The sequence below is a fragment of the Protobothrops mucrosquamatus genome, unplaced genomic scaffold (assembly GCF_001527695.2).
Source record: "Protobothrops mucrosquamatus isolate PMUCROS unplaced genomic scaffold, P.Mucros_1.0 scaffold3296, whole genome shotgun sequence".
Taxonomy (NCBI): domain Eukaryota; kingdom Metazoa; phylum Chordata; class Lepidosauria; order Squamata; family Viperidae; genus Protobothrops; species Protobothrops mucrosquamatus.
Window position 1 is genome coordinate 31,949 of NW_015389286.1, and position 12,623 is coordinate 44,571.

The 12,623-nt window shown below is 45.1% G+C and overlaps 1 protein-coding gene across 1 annotated transcript; it reads right to left on the minus strand.

Moving 5' to 3' along the window:
• Positions 1 to 2,749: 2,749 nt before the first annotated feature.
• On the minus strand, positions 2,750 to 11,304 carry XIAP (X-linked inhibitor of apoptosis). Its single transcript, XM_015826777.1, has 6 exons — positions 10,431 to 11,304; positions 9,631 to 9,730; positions 7,901 to 7,979; positions 5,235 to 5,268; positions 4,183 to 4,383; positions 2,750 to 2,940 (listed from the first exon to the last, which is right to left on the minus strand). Exons 1-6 carry the CDS (start codon positions 11,302 to 11,304, stop codon positions 2,750 to 2,752), a joined length of 1,479 nt encoding a protein of 492 aa, XP_015682263.1.
• Positions 11,305 to 12,623: the final 1,319 nt, after the last annotated feature.

Genomic DNA, 12,623 nt, shown 5'->3' on the forward strand with positions numbered 1-12,623 from the left:
AAAAAATAAATCTCTCTTAACACGTTGGAATATAGCTTCTCAAAGTCAACAATTTCCATTTTTGCTGTCAAAGATCAACAGTTATTATTTGCAATGCGGGTCATTAAACCCTTTGATTTCAAAGCTTCGTTATTTCGGTGTGGATTTACACGCAACATATGCATAGCTCATAAAAATTTTCCCAGATGCATTCGTGACATATTTTTTTTTTAAAAAAAAAGGTGAAAAAAATCAACTATCGTGAAGAAAAAGCCCCAATTAGCTTACCATGTAAAACAAGCTCTGGTTATTCTCTACGTGAACAAAGGGATTAAAACGAAACCCACAAAGATGTCGGAGGAACAACAGTTGACGCGCACACACACACCCCCCAACACAACTCTTCGCCTGTTTTTTAATCGGTGGGGTTTTCTTTAGTTCAGATCTCGCCACAAGGAAGAAGAGCTGCGTTAGATCCTCTTCAAATTATGCCGCTTATAAATAACTGTAAAATAAAGTGGGGCAGATCAGGGAAACGTTCCACAAAAAAGAAATTAAAACTTTTTTTAAAAAAAAATTGGCAACCATCCAGGAGCTTAAACCCCCCCCCCCTCCTAAAGCTATCTGGCCTTGCTAAGTGGAAAGGAAGTGAGTTTGAGTGAGTTTAGCAGCCTTCTGAATTCAAAATGTCAGTTTCTGGTTCCCCCAAGTGTCAGCAGAAGTTGTAAATCTACCCCTTTGGGCTGAACTGCAAGTGTACTGTTCAACAAACACAAAGCCAAACGAAAACAGAGCAGCTTCCCCAGCAAACAACGCACCCAGGCGCCCTTCTACAACAGAGACCACAACAAAGCCTTCTCCGCAGCGCTTCGTGCTGACGCCTGTTTAGCCGTCTTGGTTTGTGTTTCTTTTAAACAAGTTTCAAATAAATATGTAAATAAATAAAATGCAGCATTTTAAAAAGAAAAAAAAGAAAAAATAAGGTAAAACAGCTAAATCGTTTTAGCAAGATGGCAATCACAAAATACAGATTTATTACTGGGGAAAAAAAGGTATCTAAGCATGTTGATTTCCCTGACCAAGGAGAACAAAATTAGGAAGAGGAGGAATAATTTAATCTCAAAAGGGGATTTATTATCCTCGGGTGCTTGAGAGATTTAGCATCCTACGAGTTTCAGAACGGAGTCCCTGAAGTAGAATTAAAAACCACTGTCACATTTATTCTTCTGGAATTGAAATGCATTAGCCAGTTCTCACTCTTTCCTCTCTAAAGAGGCAACAGGGATTGGAATCAATTAATGTTACATTCAGCTTATGTTTTGCTACCTAATGCAATATCTAGTGCAAGGGAGAAATGCAGATAATCTGTGTCTCAACTTCTACATTAAAGGATTGCATCCATTTCTCAGGTATTCCCTCCACTTATTAGTGTTATCTCAAAGCCACATATACCAATATCAACAATCTACCCAATGCATCCTTTATTTCAGGGGAGAACCTGGTATACCAGAACAGCAGCTCAATTCTACACATAAATGATTTTCCTCCGTAGATTAGTGCGATACATGAGCAGACTTTTGTCTGCTCATGTATCATACTAATCTACGGAGGAAAATGAACAAGGACATGCAAACTTATCTAAAACTAATGTGTGGCTCTTTACCCAAGGTCAGAACTTTGCCACGACATCTGGATCCCAAAGCACCCGTTACGATGCCTTTGTGCAAACTGGAATGTGAAACTAACTTCAGGTTGTGGGCTTCCATCCTAGTTTCTGCAATCCCAGTTACTCCGCCTCCTGGAGGTCACGCTAGCACCCAGATGAGCCTTGAACTGGGACAGAAAGGGGTATCATGAAAGTGATCGCATCTTTTCTGCAGCTAAAGATGGTCAGGTCAACAAAAAAGCCGTGTGGTTGGCAGCTTGCTTCCTAGAGACAGACCAAGGAAAGGGGATTTACTATTTGTAAAATAGTGTTATCGGTGCTTCTGGCCTTGGGAAAAAAAATCTACCCTTTGAATGGACGGGGGGAAAAAAATCAGAGACGTACAAGATCTACCTCTTCTGAAATATCCTTCACACCCTTTTCCATTCAGCTGCTTTCCGCTAAATTGTTGACCTTCGGTCTGGTTTATACTGCTTCAGATTGCAACAGGGATGGGCAGAAATCTGGAGAGTTGCTGGTATTGCGTGCCAACGTAATAAAAAGAACGCAACTTTCAGGAGCACGTTTAACCACTCTAAGGGTCTTAAGGGGGAAAGAAGATCTGGTTAGCGCAGAGGTGGGCAACTCTGCCCACTTTACGACCTGTGGACTTCAACTCCCAGAATTCCTCAGCCAAGAATTCTGGGAGTTGAAGTCCACAGGGGGTCAAGCGGGCAGAGTTGCCCACCCCTCTCAAGTTCTTGGGGTCCTTGCGTGTGTTCGGTTATAAACTTTACAAAAGGGAGGGGGGAAACAACCCTTAAAGATATTCTCCACAACTGAAAACATGACAAAAATACTGAAAAGATTCTGGCCACCCCCGAGGTTAAATCACCCAATTGCAAGCTCTCCAATTCCGGCGCTCGGATTAAAAGTCCATACAATTAATTAAGTAGGATTGAAATCCAATCAACACCCTCTCGGTGATTCATACCACACAACCCGGTGCATCCAATTAAGAGCTGATTCTCGCTAAATCCATTTTGGAGGCGACACCTGCGAATCTGGGTCAGCTTTTGGTTTTCTCTTGTTTTGAGTGGAATCTCTCGCAACTGGCAAATCCTATCAGGGCATAAAGATCTTTTGCCGGTTTGCAATGACCTTAGAACACCAGGGGCATTTTTCGACTGCCTCTGCACAGTCTTGGCAAGCCACGTGCCCGCAAGGAATGAGGACCATGGAGAGGGTCTTATCCATGCAGATCTTACAGATCTTTTCTTCCTCCAGACATTTCAGCTTCTCTTCTGTACTGAGATCTGCTGGGCGGAAAAAAAAGAGAGAGAGATTTCATGAGATACCTTATCCCAAAGGTGCTTTTTCCAGGAGGCAACTGGACTTTCTTGTCTTGCTTTGAAGATGTTTCGCTTCTCATCCAAGAAGCTTCTTCAGCTCGGACTGGATGGTGGGGAATGGAAGGATTTATACTCCTTGCAGACAGCCGGTCATTTGCATTCTTTTAGAGAGTCGTTGAAGCCACTTGGAGGCTTATCTGTGTCTTCAGAGTCCCCTGAGTAGTGCAAATGGGTGTGGAGCCTTCTTGGAGCTGCTGAAAGGACCGTGTTGTAGACTGGAGATAGATGATGTCTTATCCCTTCCCCTTCTGTTGAGAGAGGGCTGTTCAATTTTGACCTAGATGGCCTCTTTGGCCCCTCTTTCAAGCCAGATGTCCTCTCTGTGCCAAATATGGACTTTGCTGTCTTTGAAAGAGCAGCCTTTGTCTTTTAAATGCAGATGGACTGCTGAATCTTATCCTGATGGGTTTCTACTCCAGCTGTCTGCAAGGAGTATAAATCTTTCCATTCCCCCACCATCCAGTCAGAGCTGAAGAAGCTTCTTGGATGAGAAGCGAAACGTCTTCAAAGGAAAAACAAGAAAGTCCAGTTGCCTCTTGAAAAAGCAACTTTGGGGACAACCAGGACCTGGATGACGGAGGATCTCCATAGACATGAGATACCTTCATCAGGCACCATTAATTGTAAGAGTTAGCAACAGAGAACCTGCTGGACTCCCAGCAAGCGGGAGTCATCAAACTGGGATCTGCCATAAAACTTACAATTACAGGTAGCCCTTGACTTACGACCCACAATTGACCCCAACGTTTCTGCTGTTAAGCGAGACATTTGTTAAGCGAGCTTTGCTTCATTTTACAAACTTCCTGGCCAGGCTGTTAAGTGAACTCGGCTTCCCTCATTGACTTTGCTTGCCAAAAGGTCCCAAAAGGGGATCGCGTGACCCTCCGGGACGCCGCGACCGTCATAAATACGAACCAGTTGCCCAGTGTCTGAATTCGGATCACATGGTTGTTAAGTTGAGGATTCCCTGTCCATTTCGGGCATCAAGGCAAAGAGTTGCACGTCTCCAATCTTTCCAAGTTTGTAACACCTGACCCCCCCCCCAAACAAAGCTTCTGACCCCAAACTGAGTTTATCCTAATCCCTTCCTTGCGTAACATAATTGGGTTTAGTCTACACACAGGCACTGGGATCTACAACAATCACCTTTCTGCAGATAGTTTTCTAAATACATGCCGGGTGTATTTTCTCTCTGGGCCCCGATTAGGTCTGTGACCAGCGCCTCAACCGACCGGTAGCGCTCGGACGAAAGGCGGTACTTCCTCTCCACCATTTTGCTAATTTCCTCCGCGCTGAATCCCATTTGCAACGCGCTCTGGGTCACCTGGCTTTGCAGATGCTCTTCGTCTGCAAAATGAGAGACATAAAAAAACCTCATGAAAGCAAGACGACCCAGCTAGGAATGTTAAGAGCAGAGCTGCGTTCACATGTTACACGAAACTCAAAAATACAGGCCACCCTCAACTTAACAACGGTTCGTTTAAGTGACCGTACGAAGTTACCCTCGAAAAAGTGACTTACGGCCGTTTTTCACACTTACGACCGTTGTGGTCATGTGATCCAAATTGGGATGCTCGGCAACCGGTTCATATTTATGATGGTTGCTGTGTTCCCGCGGTCACGTGATCCCTACTTGCTCACGGCCACTCAAAGGCAGCTTACAGGAAATAAAAACATCGTATAAAAGAAATAAAAATAATAACAAAGTAAAAATAATAAAATAACCCATTCATTTAATTGATGAATAACGACAGGACAGACCGCTATATTCACTTCTACGCTAGGATCTCCAAACTATGCATTCTCGGGGATATAAAATCACTCCCTATTATTTCTGACAATGAGTCCCTATTATTAAATTAAAATAAGACGCAAAAAGGACTCTTTGTCTCCTTCTAAATAATCAATATATTCTAACTAAGGTCCAGCATTTTACTTATAGTAATTTTCTGGCTGCAAATTTAAAACATCCTAAGATCAGGTCAATACTTACATAGCACTAATTTACACTAATAGGCTGAAAGTTTTGCCAAATTAAACCAACCGCTGCATTTTTTTTTTTCCTTTGCAAAGCATTGGCAAACACAATTAGAAAAAAAAAATGCAGATTAAGCAATTGAGCAGATTTGGAATTGACTCACGATGACAGCAAGTAATTAAAACCGATCACAATGGGATACTTCAGAGTATATACTTACCTTCAATAGCTAAAACTTCCTCGGGCTCTTCTACCTAAATAAACAAATAAATGGTTTTTAGAATGTAGCACTGGATTAGGATCAAATTTCTGCGTGTGTCAATGTGTGTGAAAAACCTGATCGCGTGTCACAATCCGTAGCTTCTAGTTACAGTTTATTTATGCTGACCTATCTATCAACTTTACGGCCAAAAGCATTCTAGGACTTGAAGTCCACGTTATCTTAAAAGCCGTGGGGTTGAGAAATACTAGCTTGCAAAGTTACGTAATAATATTCCATTTAGGATGGGAAGGGGAGATGTGGTTTGAGGAAGGGGCTGAGCCAACATGTAGCTGATCTTACAGCACACAGCCAGATGGTCTCAGCTCCCCAGGAGAAACAACCCAGAGGAATTTTGCGAGGTGGTTGCAGGAATAAAATTCAGACAGGGGAGGAGCAGAGAGCAAAATGGTGGAAAGTGAACCGACAACAATATTCCAGAGCTGAGTTGTTGTTTTTTTCATCTAGGATTGCCTCTTGTGTATTAAGCATCAGGAACACTTTTGCAAGCAAAAAAGGTAATTTCCCCGTCACTCGTGTCGGATTCTAGGAAGCAGTGCTTATCTTGGTTTCTCAGCCAAGGGAACCAGCATTGTCCGGAGACATTTCTGCTATATGCCAAAGGTGCACAGAATGTTGTTACCTTCCCACTGAAGTGGTACCTATTTATCTACTCGCATTAGCATGCTTTTGAACCGCTAGGTCAGTGGTTCTCAACCTGTGGGTCGGGACCCCATTTGTGTCGATCAACCATTTCACAGGGGTCGCCAAGCAAGGCTGTCCGCCATTATTTTTGTCCGCCATTTTTTCCCCCTTTTCCGGCGGGTGCCTTACCTCCCTTGGGCTGGGCCAGCTGGTGGTCGGCCTGCTCCGTCTCTGCCGCTTGCCAGCTACGGCTCGGCCGGCGCAGGGGGCGGAACCACGCATGCGCAGCGCTCCCGGGCAGGGAAAGTCCTCGACTTACGACCGGTTGGGTAGTCCTCGACTTACGACCGGTTTAGTCCTCGACTTACGACCGGTTTAGTCCTCGACTTACGACCGGTTGGGGTCACGGCATTAAAAAGGTTGAGAACCACTGCGCTAGGTGGACAGGAGCTGGAGCATGGAACGGGAGCTCACCCCGTTGTGCGGTGCCAGGGTCTCAAACCTGGGCTGTCAGCTCTCCAGATGTTAATCTCAGCATCTTTAACGGCTGAGCCATTGTTCCCCCTTTTGCAAGCAGACGCTCCTAAACTTAAGGGGAATATTTATAGCTGACCTATAAATCTCTTAGGTCCTTCAATCCGGACTAGTGCATTCTCTTCTCTTCCTCCACCTCTGTCGTCTAAACAGGCAGATACACGCACGCACATACAGGGCTCCTGACACCCTCAAGTGACAAGTATCACAATTTTGCACTTGCCAATTCATTCCTGCGAGCAAATCGCTTAGACCGCTTGCCACCATCAACAGGAAAACAGGAATCAAGTCAGTTAAACGTGGCCTTTTCCGTGGCAGCAATTAACCTTTTCAGCTGCGGATGGGAACGCCATCTGCTCCCGGGAAGACAGCTGGAGAGACCACAGGATAGTAACTCCAGCCTTTCTACTAATTTAATTGGCTCGGCGCATGCATGATTTAAAATCCACATTCATCCGAAAACAAGAGTCCCTGCAGAGTTGGCTCGGGTGCATGGCGGAAGCAAAGGAAAAGGAGAGGGGGGGGGAAGAAGAGAGAAAGAAAAAGAGAGGGTGACAAAGAAAGAGAAAAAAGAGAAAGAGGGAGGAAAAAGAGAGAAAGAGAAAGAACGATAGATAGATAGATAGATAGATAGATAGATAGATAGATAGATAGATAGATAGATAGATAGATAGATAGATAGGAAGGAAGGAAGGAAGGAAGGAAGGAAGGAAAGAAGGAAGGAAGGAAGGAAGGAAGGAAGGAAGGAAGGAAAGTTGGTTCTGGATCATCTCCCCATTTCCTTCTTTCTTTGTACATTCCTGCAGGGAGGAAAAGAATATTCTGGAAGCTGCTGGTAATGGTGCCTGTGTCTCTGTGGGGCTGGTGGCCAACATTGCANACAATAGATAGATAGATAGATAGATAGATAGATAGATAGATAGATAGATAGATAGATAGATAGATGATAGATAGATAGATAGATAGATAGATAGATAGATAGATAGGAAGGAAGGAAGGAAGGAAAGAGAGAGAGGGGGGAAAAGAGAGAAAGAAAAAGAGGGTGACAAAGAAAGAGGAAAAAGAGAAAAAGAGGAAAAAGAGAGAAAGAATGATAGAAAGAAAAAGAAAGGAAGAAAGGAGAGGAGAGGAGAGGAAAGGGGGGAAGAAAGAAAAAGAGGGTGACACAGAAAGAGGAAAAAGAGAAAGAGGGAGGAAAAAGGGAGAAAGAATGATAAAGAGAAAGGAAAAAGAGACAGAGAAATAAAAAACAAAGGAAAAAAGAAAGAAAGAAAGAAAGAAAGAAAGAAAAAAAGAAAGAAAAAAGAAGAAAGAAAAAAAGAAGAAAGAAAGAAAGAAAGAAAGAAAGAAAGAAAGAAAGAAAGGAGGGAAGGAGGGAGGGAGGAAGGAAGGAAGGAAGGAAGGAGTCTCTTTCCAAAAAGAGAGACACTCTGAAAAGGCAGACTTACAGTTGATTCCTGTGGCAAAGGCTTTAAATGAACTCTGTTCACAAAAGCCTGTCCTTTTTCTTCTCCCAGGTATTTGCACCTAGGTACAAAACGTTGCAACAAAATGAGCCAAGCTGAAGGCACATGAACAAAGCAATCATCTAATACACACATTACACTTAAGTTAAGTTTTCCTTGGGGAGCTAACCACCCTGAACTGAACCCACACGACCCAGGGTGCCCTCAAGCGGCTTGGATAGGCTGGGCATACCTTCAAAACTGGATTCGGAAGAGGTCTGATGAGCTGACCTCAGCATCTTTTGGCTGTTGACAAAGCTTTTCCCCCAAAGCATCCTTATGAACGTTAAGGAGTAAGGACTCCTGCCTTGGGCCGGGGTGTAGACTAGATGACCTCTAACGCCCTTCTAGCCCTACGATTCCATGAGCAGCTTTTAATGCAAACCACTGGCTCTTTAAAGCAGCCTCCCCTTTTCTACCGCTCACTCGCAGCTGTGGTTCCATCACACCTGCCAGAGTTGTCCAGCCTAACAGAGTTGGAAGGGACCTTGAAGGTCTTCTAGTCCAACCTTCTGCTCAAGCAGGAAGCCCTAACCCCCTTTTCAGACAAATGGTTATCCCATCACTTCTCAAAAGCCTCCAGGGATGGGAGCATCCAGAACTTCTGGAGGCATTCATTCTTCTCGCTCTCAGGAAATTTCTCCTGAATTCCAGGTTGCTTTTCTCCTTGGTTGGTTTCCATCCATCGTTTCTCATCTTGCCTTCTGGTGCTTTGGAGAATAGCTTGACCCCCTCTTCTTTGGGGCAGCCCCTCAAATACTGGAACACTACTATCATGTCACCCCCTAATCCTTCTTTTTAAACTAGACTAGACACACCCGATTCCTGCAACCGTTCTTCATCTGTTTTAGCCCCCAAGCCCTAATCATCTTGGGTGCTCTTCTCCACACTCTAGAAAGAGTCCAACGCTTTCCACCTCTGACACATCTGGATTTGAATATCCCTGAGCTAAGGATCTGGTAAACCACTGGTGGCAAACCTATGGCACGGGTGCCAGAGGCGGCACTCAGTGCCCTCTCTGTGGGCACGCGCGCCGTCGCCCCAGTCCTAGGCCTTCAGCTGGGTTTTATAAAAACTTTTCGCTTTAGGCTTCCGCCGCCGTGTGCAAAAAAAAAAAAAGGTTCAATCAATCAATCAATTTCAACTTCTCGTGTGAAAAAAAAAGATCTTGCAAAGTTGGAATTGATTGATTGAACTTTTTTTTTTATTGAAAATTTTATAAAATTTTACAATATAAATCCCCCCCTTCCCCAACCCACCCCTCCACTCCCCCCTCACTCCCCCCTCACTTCCCAGTGCCAATCACAGGGTTAACAATAAAATAATCATACTCTAAATAACATTAATCAACTATTAAAATAACATCTATAACATCCTTTAACTCTCTTTTAAACCAATATATACAGTTACTAAAAACAATAATAATAACATCACTTTAATAATGATTATTTTTGATTGATTGAACTTTTTAGTCCCACCCAGTCTGCCGTTACCACCGCAACCACGCCCACCCAATGGGCCACACCCACCCGGCACCCGACGATGCGTAAGTGGGTTTTAGGTTGCAGTTTGGGCACTCGGTCTCTAAAAGGTTCGCCATCACTGTGGTAAACAATATTTGCAAAACAACCCTGAGCCCAAGATAGAATCTGAAAAAAATGAAATGTTCCTACCCCGGATACCATCTTGCATGTTCCTCCCATGGATCCTCACCAGTCTTCCATTCTTTCAATCCGCCGCCGCAGGAGAAGCATTCCACACCATCGCCGATACCTGGGGGGAGAAAAACATCTTTTTTTTCACAAAAATAAGCTCTTGTCTGCAACTCTAGATAGTCCTTGACGAGACAAACAGTTCATTTCATGACCGAAGTTACAACATCACTGGGGAAAAAAAAGTTGACTTAACGATCGTGTTTCACACTTACAGCCGTTGCAGCATCCCCGAGATCACGTAATCAAAATTCAGGCAACTCGTACTTAGGACGGCTGCAGCGTCCCGGGGTCAGGCCATCCCATTTCATGACCAAGTCCGTGGGGAAGCCAGGTTCGCCCTTAACCGTTATTAAATTTGATAACTGCAGTGATTCGCTCAACCTCTGTGGCCAAGATCGTAAGATGGGGCAAAATTCACTTAACGACGGTGATATTTGGGGCTCAATGGTGGCCATTAAGCCGAGGACTATCTCTAAGGCGCTGTGTTGGGCTTGGCAGGGTGGGATTTATTTATTTATTTATTTATGTATTAAATTTATATACCGCCCTATCTCCCTTGCGGGACTCAGGGCGGTGAACAGGCGATACTAAAAACCACGATAATAAATAAATAGTTTCTGTTCTGAAATCGAATTAAATAACAGGCCTGTTCTAAAAACACACCCATACAAAAAAACCCCACTGAAACATAATCAAACTACGCCAGGCCGGCCGCACGGAATAAATGGGCCAGCCAAGGAGACCCAGCCTTTACTTACCTACGCTGTAGAAGCCTGCTTGGGCAAGCCTCTCCTTGCTCATGGAGTAATTCCACACCCCGAAAGTCTGGAGGCGCTTTGCAAAATCTGCCATTGAGGGGTTATGAGCAACAGGAGGAGGAGGAGGAGGACGTGGTGGCACCCAGTGGGTGTTGCTTCTGTCCAGCTGTGCATCCCCTGGTAGATTTGCAACAGTCCCAATATTTCCCACATCGTGTCCGAGGACAAAAAAGCATCTCGGGAAATGGCGACGGTGTTCCGACCAAGCCTGGTCCCCCATTTCCCAGTTTTTCAACTTGCCCCCACAACAAAAGCACTCCACTTCATCCTCCACCCCTCGGTAATAGAGTCCAGCGTTGGCCAGATCCTCCGGGGTGACCGGCGTGTAAGGAGGCCAGGAGTGAAAAGATCTCAGCCGGGCCTCTTCGTTGCACATGGCCGGATTCTGGGGATACGGGGAGCCCGAGAGATCCACCACCTGCCCGGTTCTCAACAAGTAATCGGCCTCCAAATCGGAAGACAGATTGGCATTTGGTGGGACGGAGCTGGTGGCTTCTCTTCCAGGAGGACCGTTTGGGAGACCGGAAAGGAGATGATGCTCTTCGAAGTTGCCATCGTTGACGATCCGGCAGTTTGGAGAAACATTTTTGTGCCTTCCAATCACCGAGTCTCCCTCTTTCCATCCTTCTAGGGTTGCAAGGCAGCTGAAGCATCTGACTTGGTCTCCTTTCCCAGTGTAGAAGAAGCCCGCCTGGGCTAGTACCGAGTAAGGAACGGGACAGTGTCTTGGGAAATTGACAAAGGTTCCTAGTCTGGAAGTCAACCAAGCCAGGTTTTGGGCAGGGTCCTCCGAAACGGGGCCATTGCACGTCATCCCTCTTGAGAAAGGAGTCTCCTGCCGATTTCCTAAATAAGCAAAACACATGCATGGTTAGCAAGAGAGCGACGCTACAAAGATAATAATAATAATAATAATAATAATAATAATAATAATAATAATAATAATAATAATAATAATAATAATAATAATAGTAATAAAGTTGGAAGGGACCTTGGAGGTCATCTGGTCCAACTCCCTGCTCAGGCAAGAAACCCTACACCATTTCGGACAAATGGCTGTCCAGTCTCTTCTTAAAAACTTCCAGTGTTGGAGCATTCACCGCTTCTGGAGGCAGGTTGTTCCACTGGTTAATTGTTCTCACTGTCAGGAAGTTTCTCCTTAGTTCTAGGTTGCTTCTCTCCTTGATCAGTTTCCCTCCGTTGCTTCTTGTCCTGCCTTCAGGCGCCTTGGAGAATAGCTTGACTCCCTCTTCTTTGGGGCAGCCCCTGAGATACTGGAAGACTGCTATAATGTCCCCCCCCGTCCTTCTCTTCATTAAACTAGACAGACCCAATTCCAGCAACCGTTCCTTATACGCTTTAGACTCCAGTTAGTAGGACATCACTGGAAGGCAAAAGCGCACAAAACTGTGTCGCACTTATTCTGGCCGTGTCCAAATTCACCGGAGAAAGCAATTAAGTTGGGAAGAGTTAGAGACAGAAGGGGACCAGGCTGTCCAAGAACACAGTGTGGCTGGACACCATCAAAGCTGACACCAACCAGAGGGCAGAAGAAGTCAAAGAAGTATCACAAGATCATAAGATAGAATCTCCAAGAGTTGGACACGACTGAATGGATAACATCAACATAGTAGGACATCTTTACGGCACCTTGAACGTGGCATGGGTCCAGGCTACCTATGAAACTGTCTTTGTCCCATTACAGAATAACAAGAGTTGGAAGAGACTCTGGAGGTCTTCTAGACCAGGGGTCCCCAATCCCCGATCCGTGGACCGGTACCGGGCCGCAGCATGCCTGCAACTGGTTCGCACAAACAAGCAAAGCCCCGTCCGCGGGATGCAGGCAGCACACAAAACCACGCACTCCGCGGAACCGGTCCCTGGTGCCCCAACCCTCTGCTCAAACAGGAAGCCCTACACCATTTCAGACAAATGGTTGTCCAACCTCTTCTTGAAAACCTCCAGTGTTGGAGCACCCACAACTTCTGGAGGCAGGTCGTTCCACTGGTTAATTGTTCTGATTGTCAGGAAATTCCTCCTTAGTTCCAGGTTGCTTCTCTCCTTGATTGGTTTCCATCTGTTGCTTCTCGTCCTGCCTTCAGGTGCTTCGGAGAACACATTACCTCTCCCATC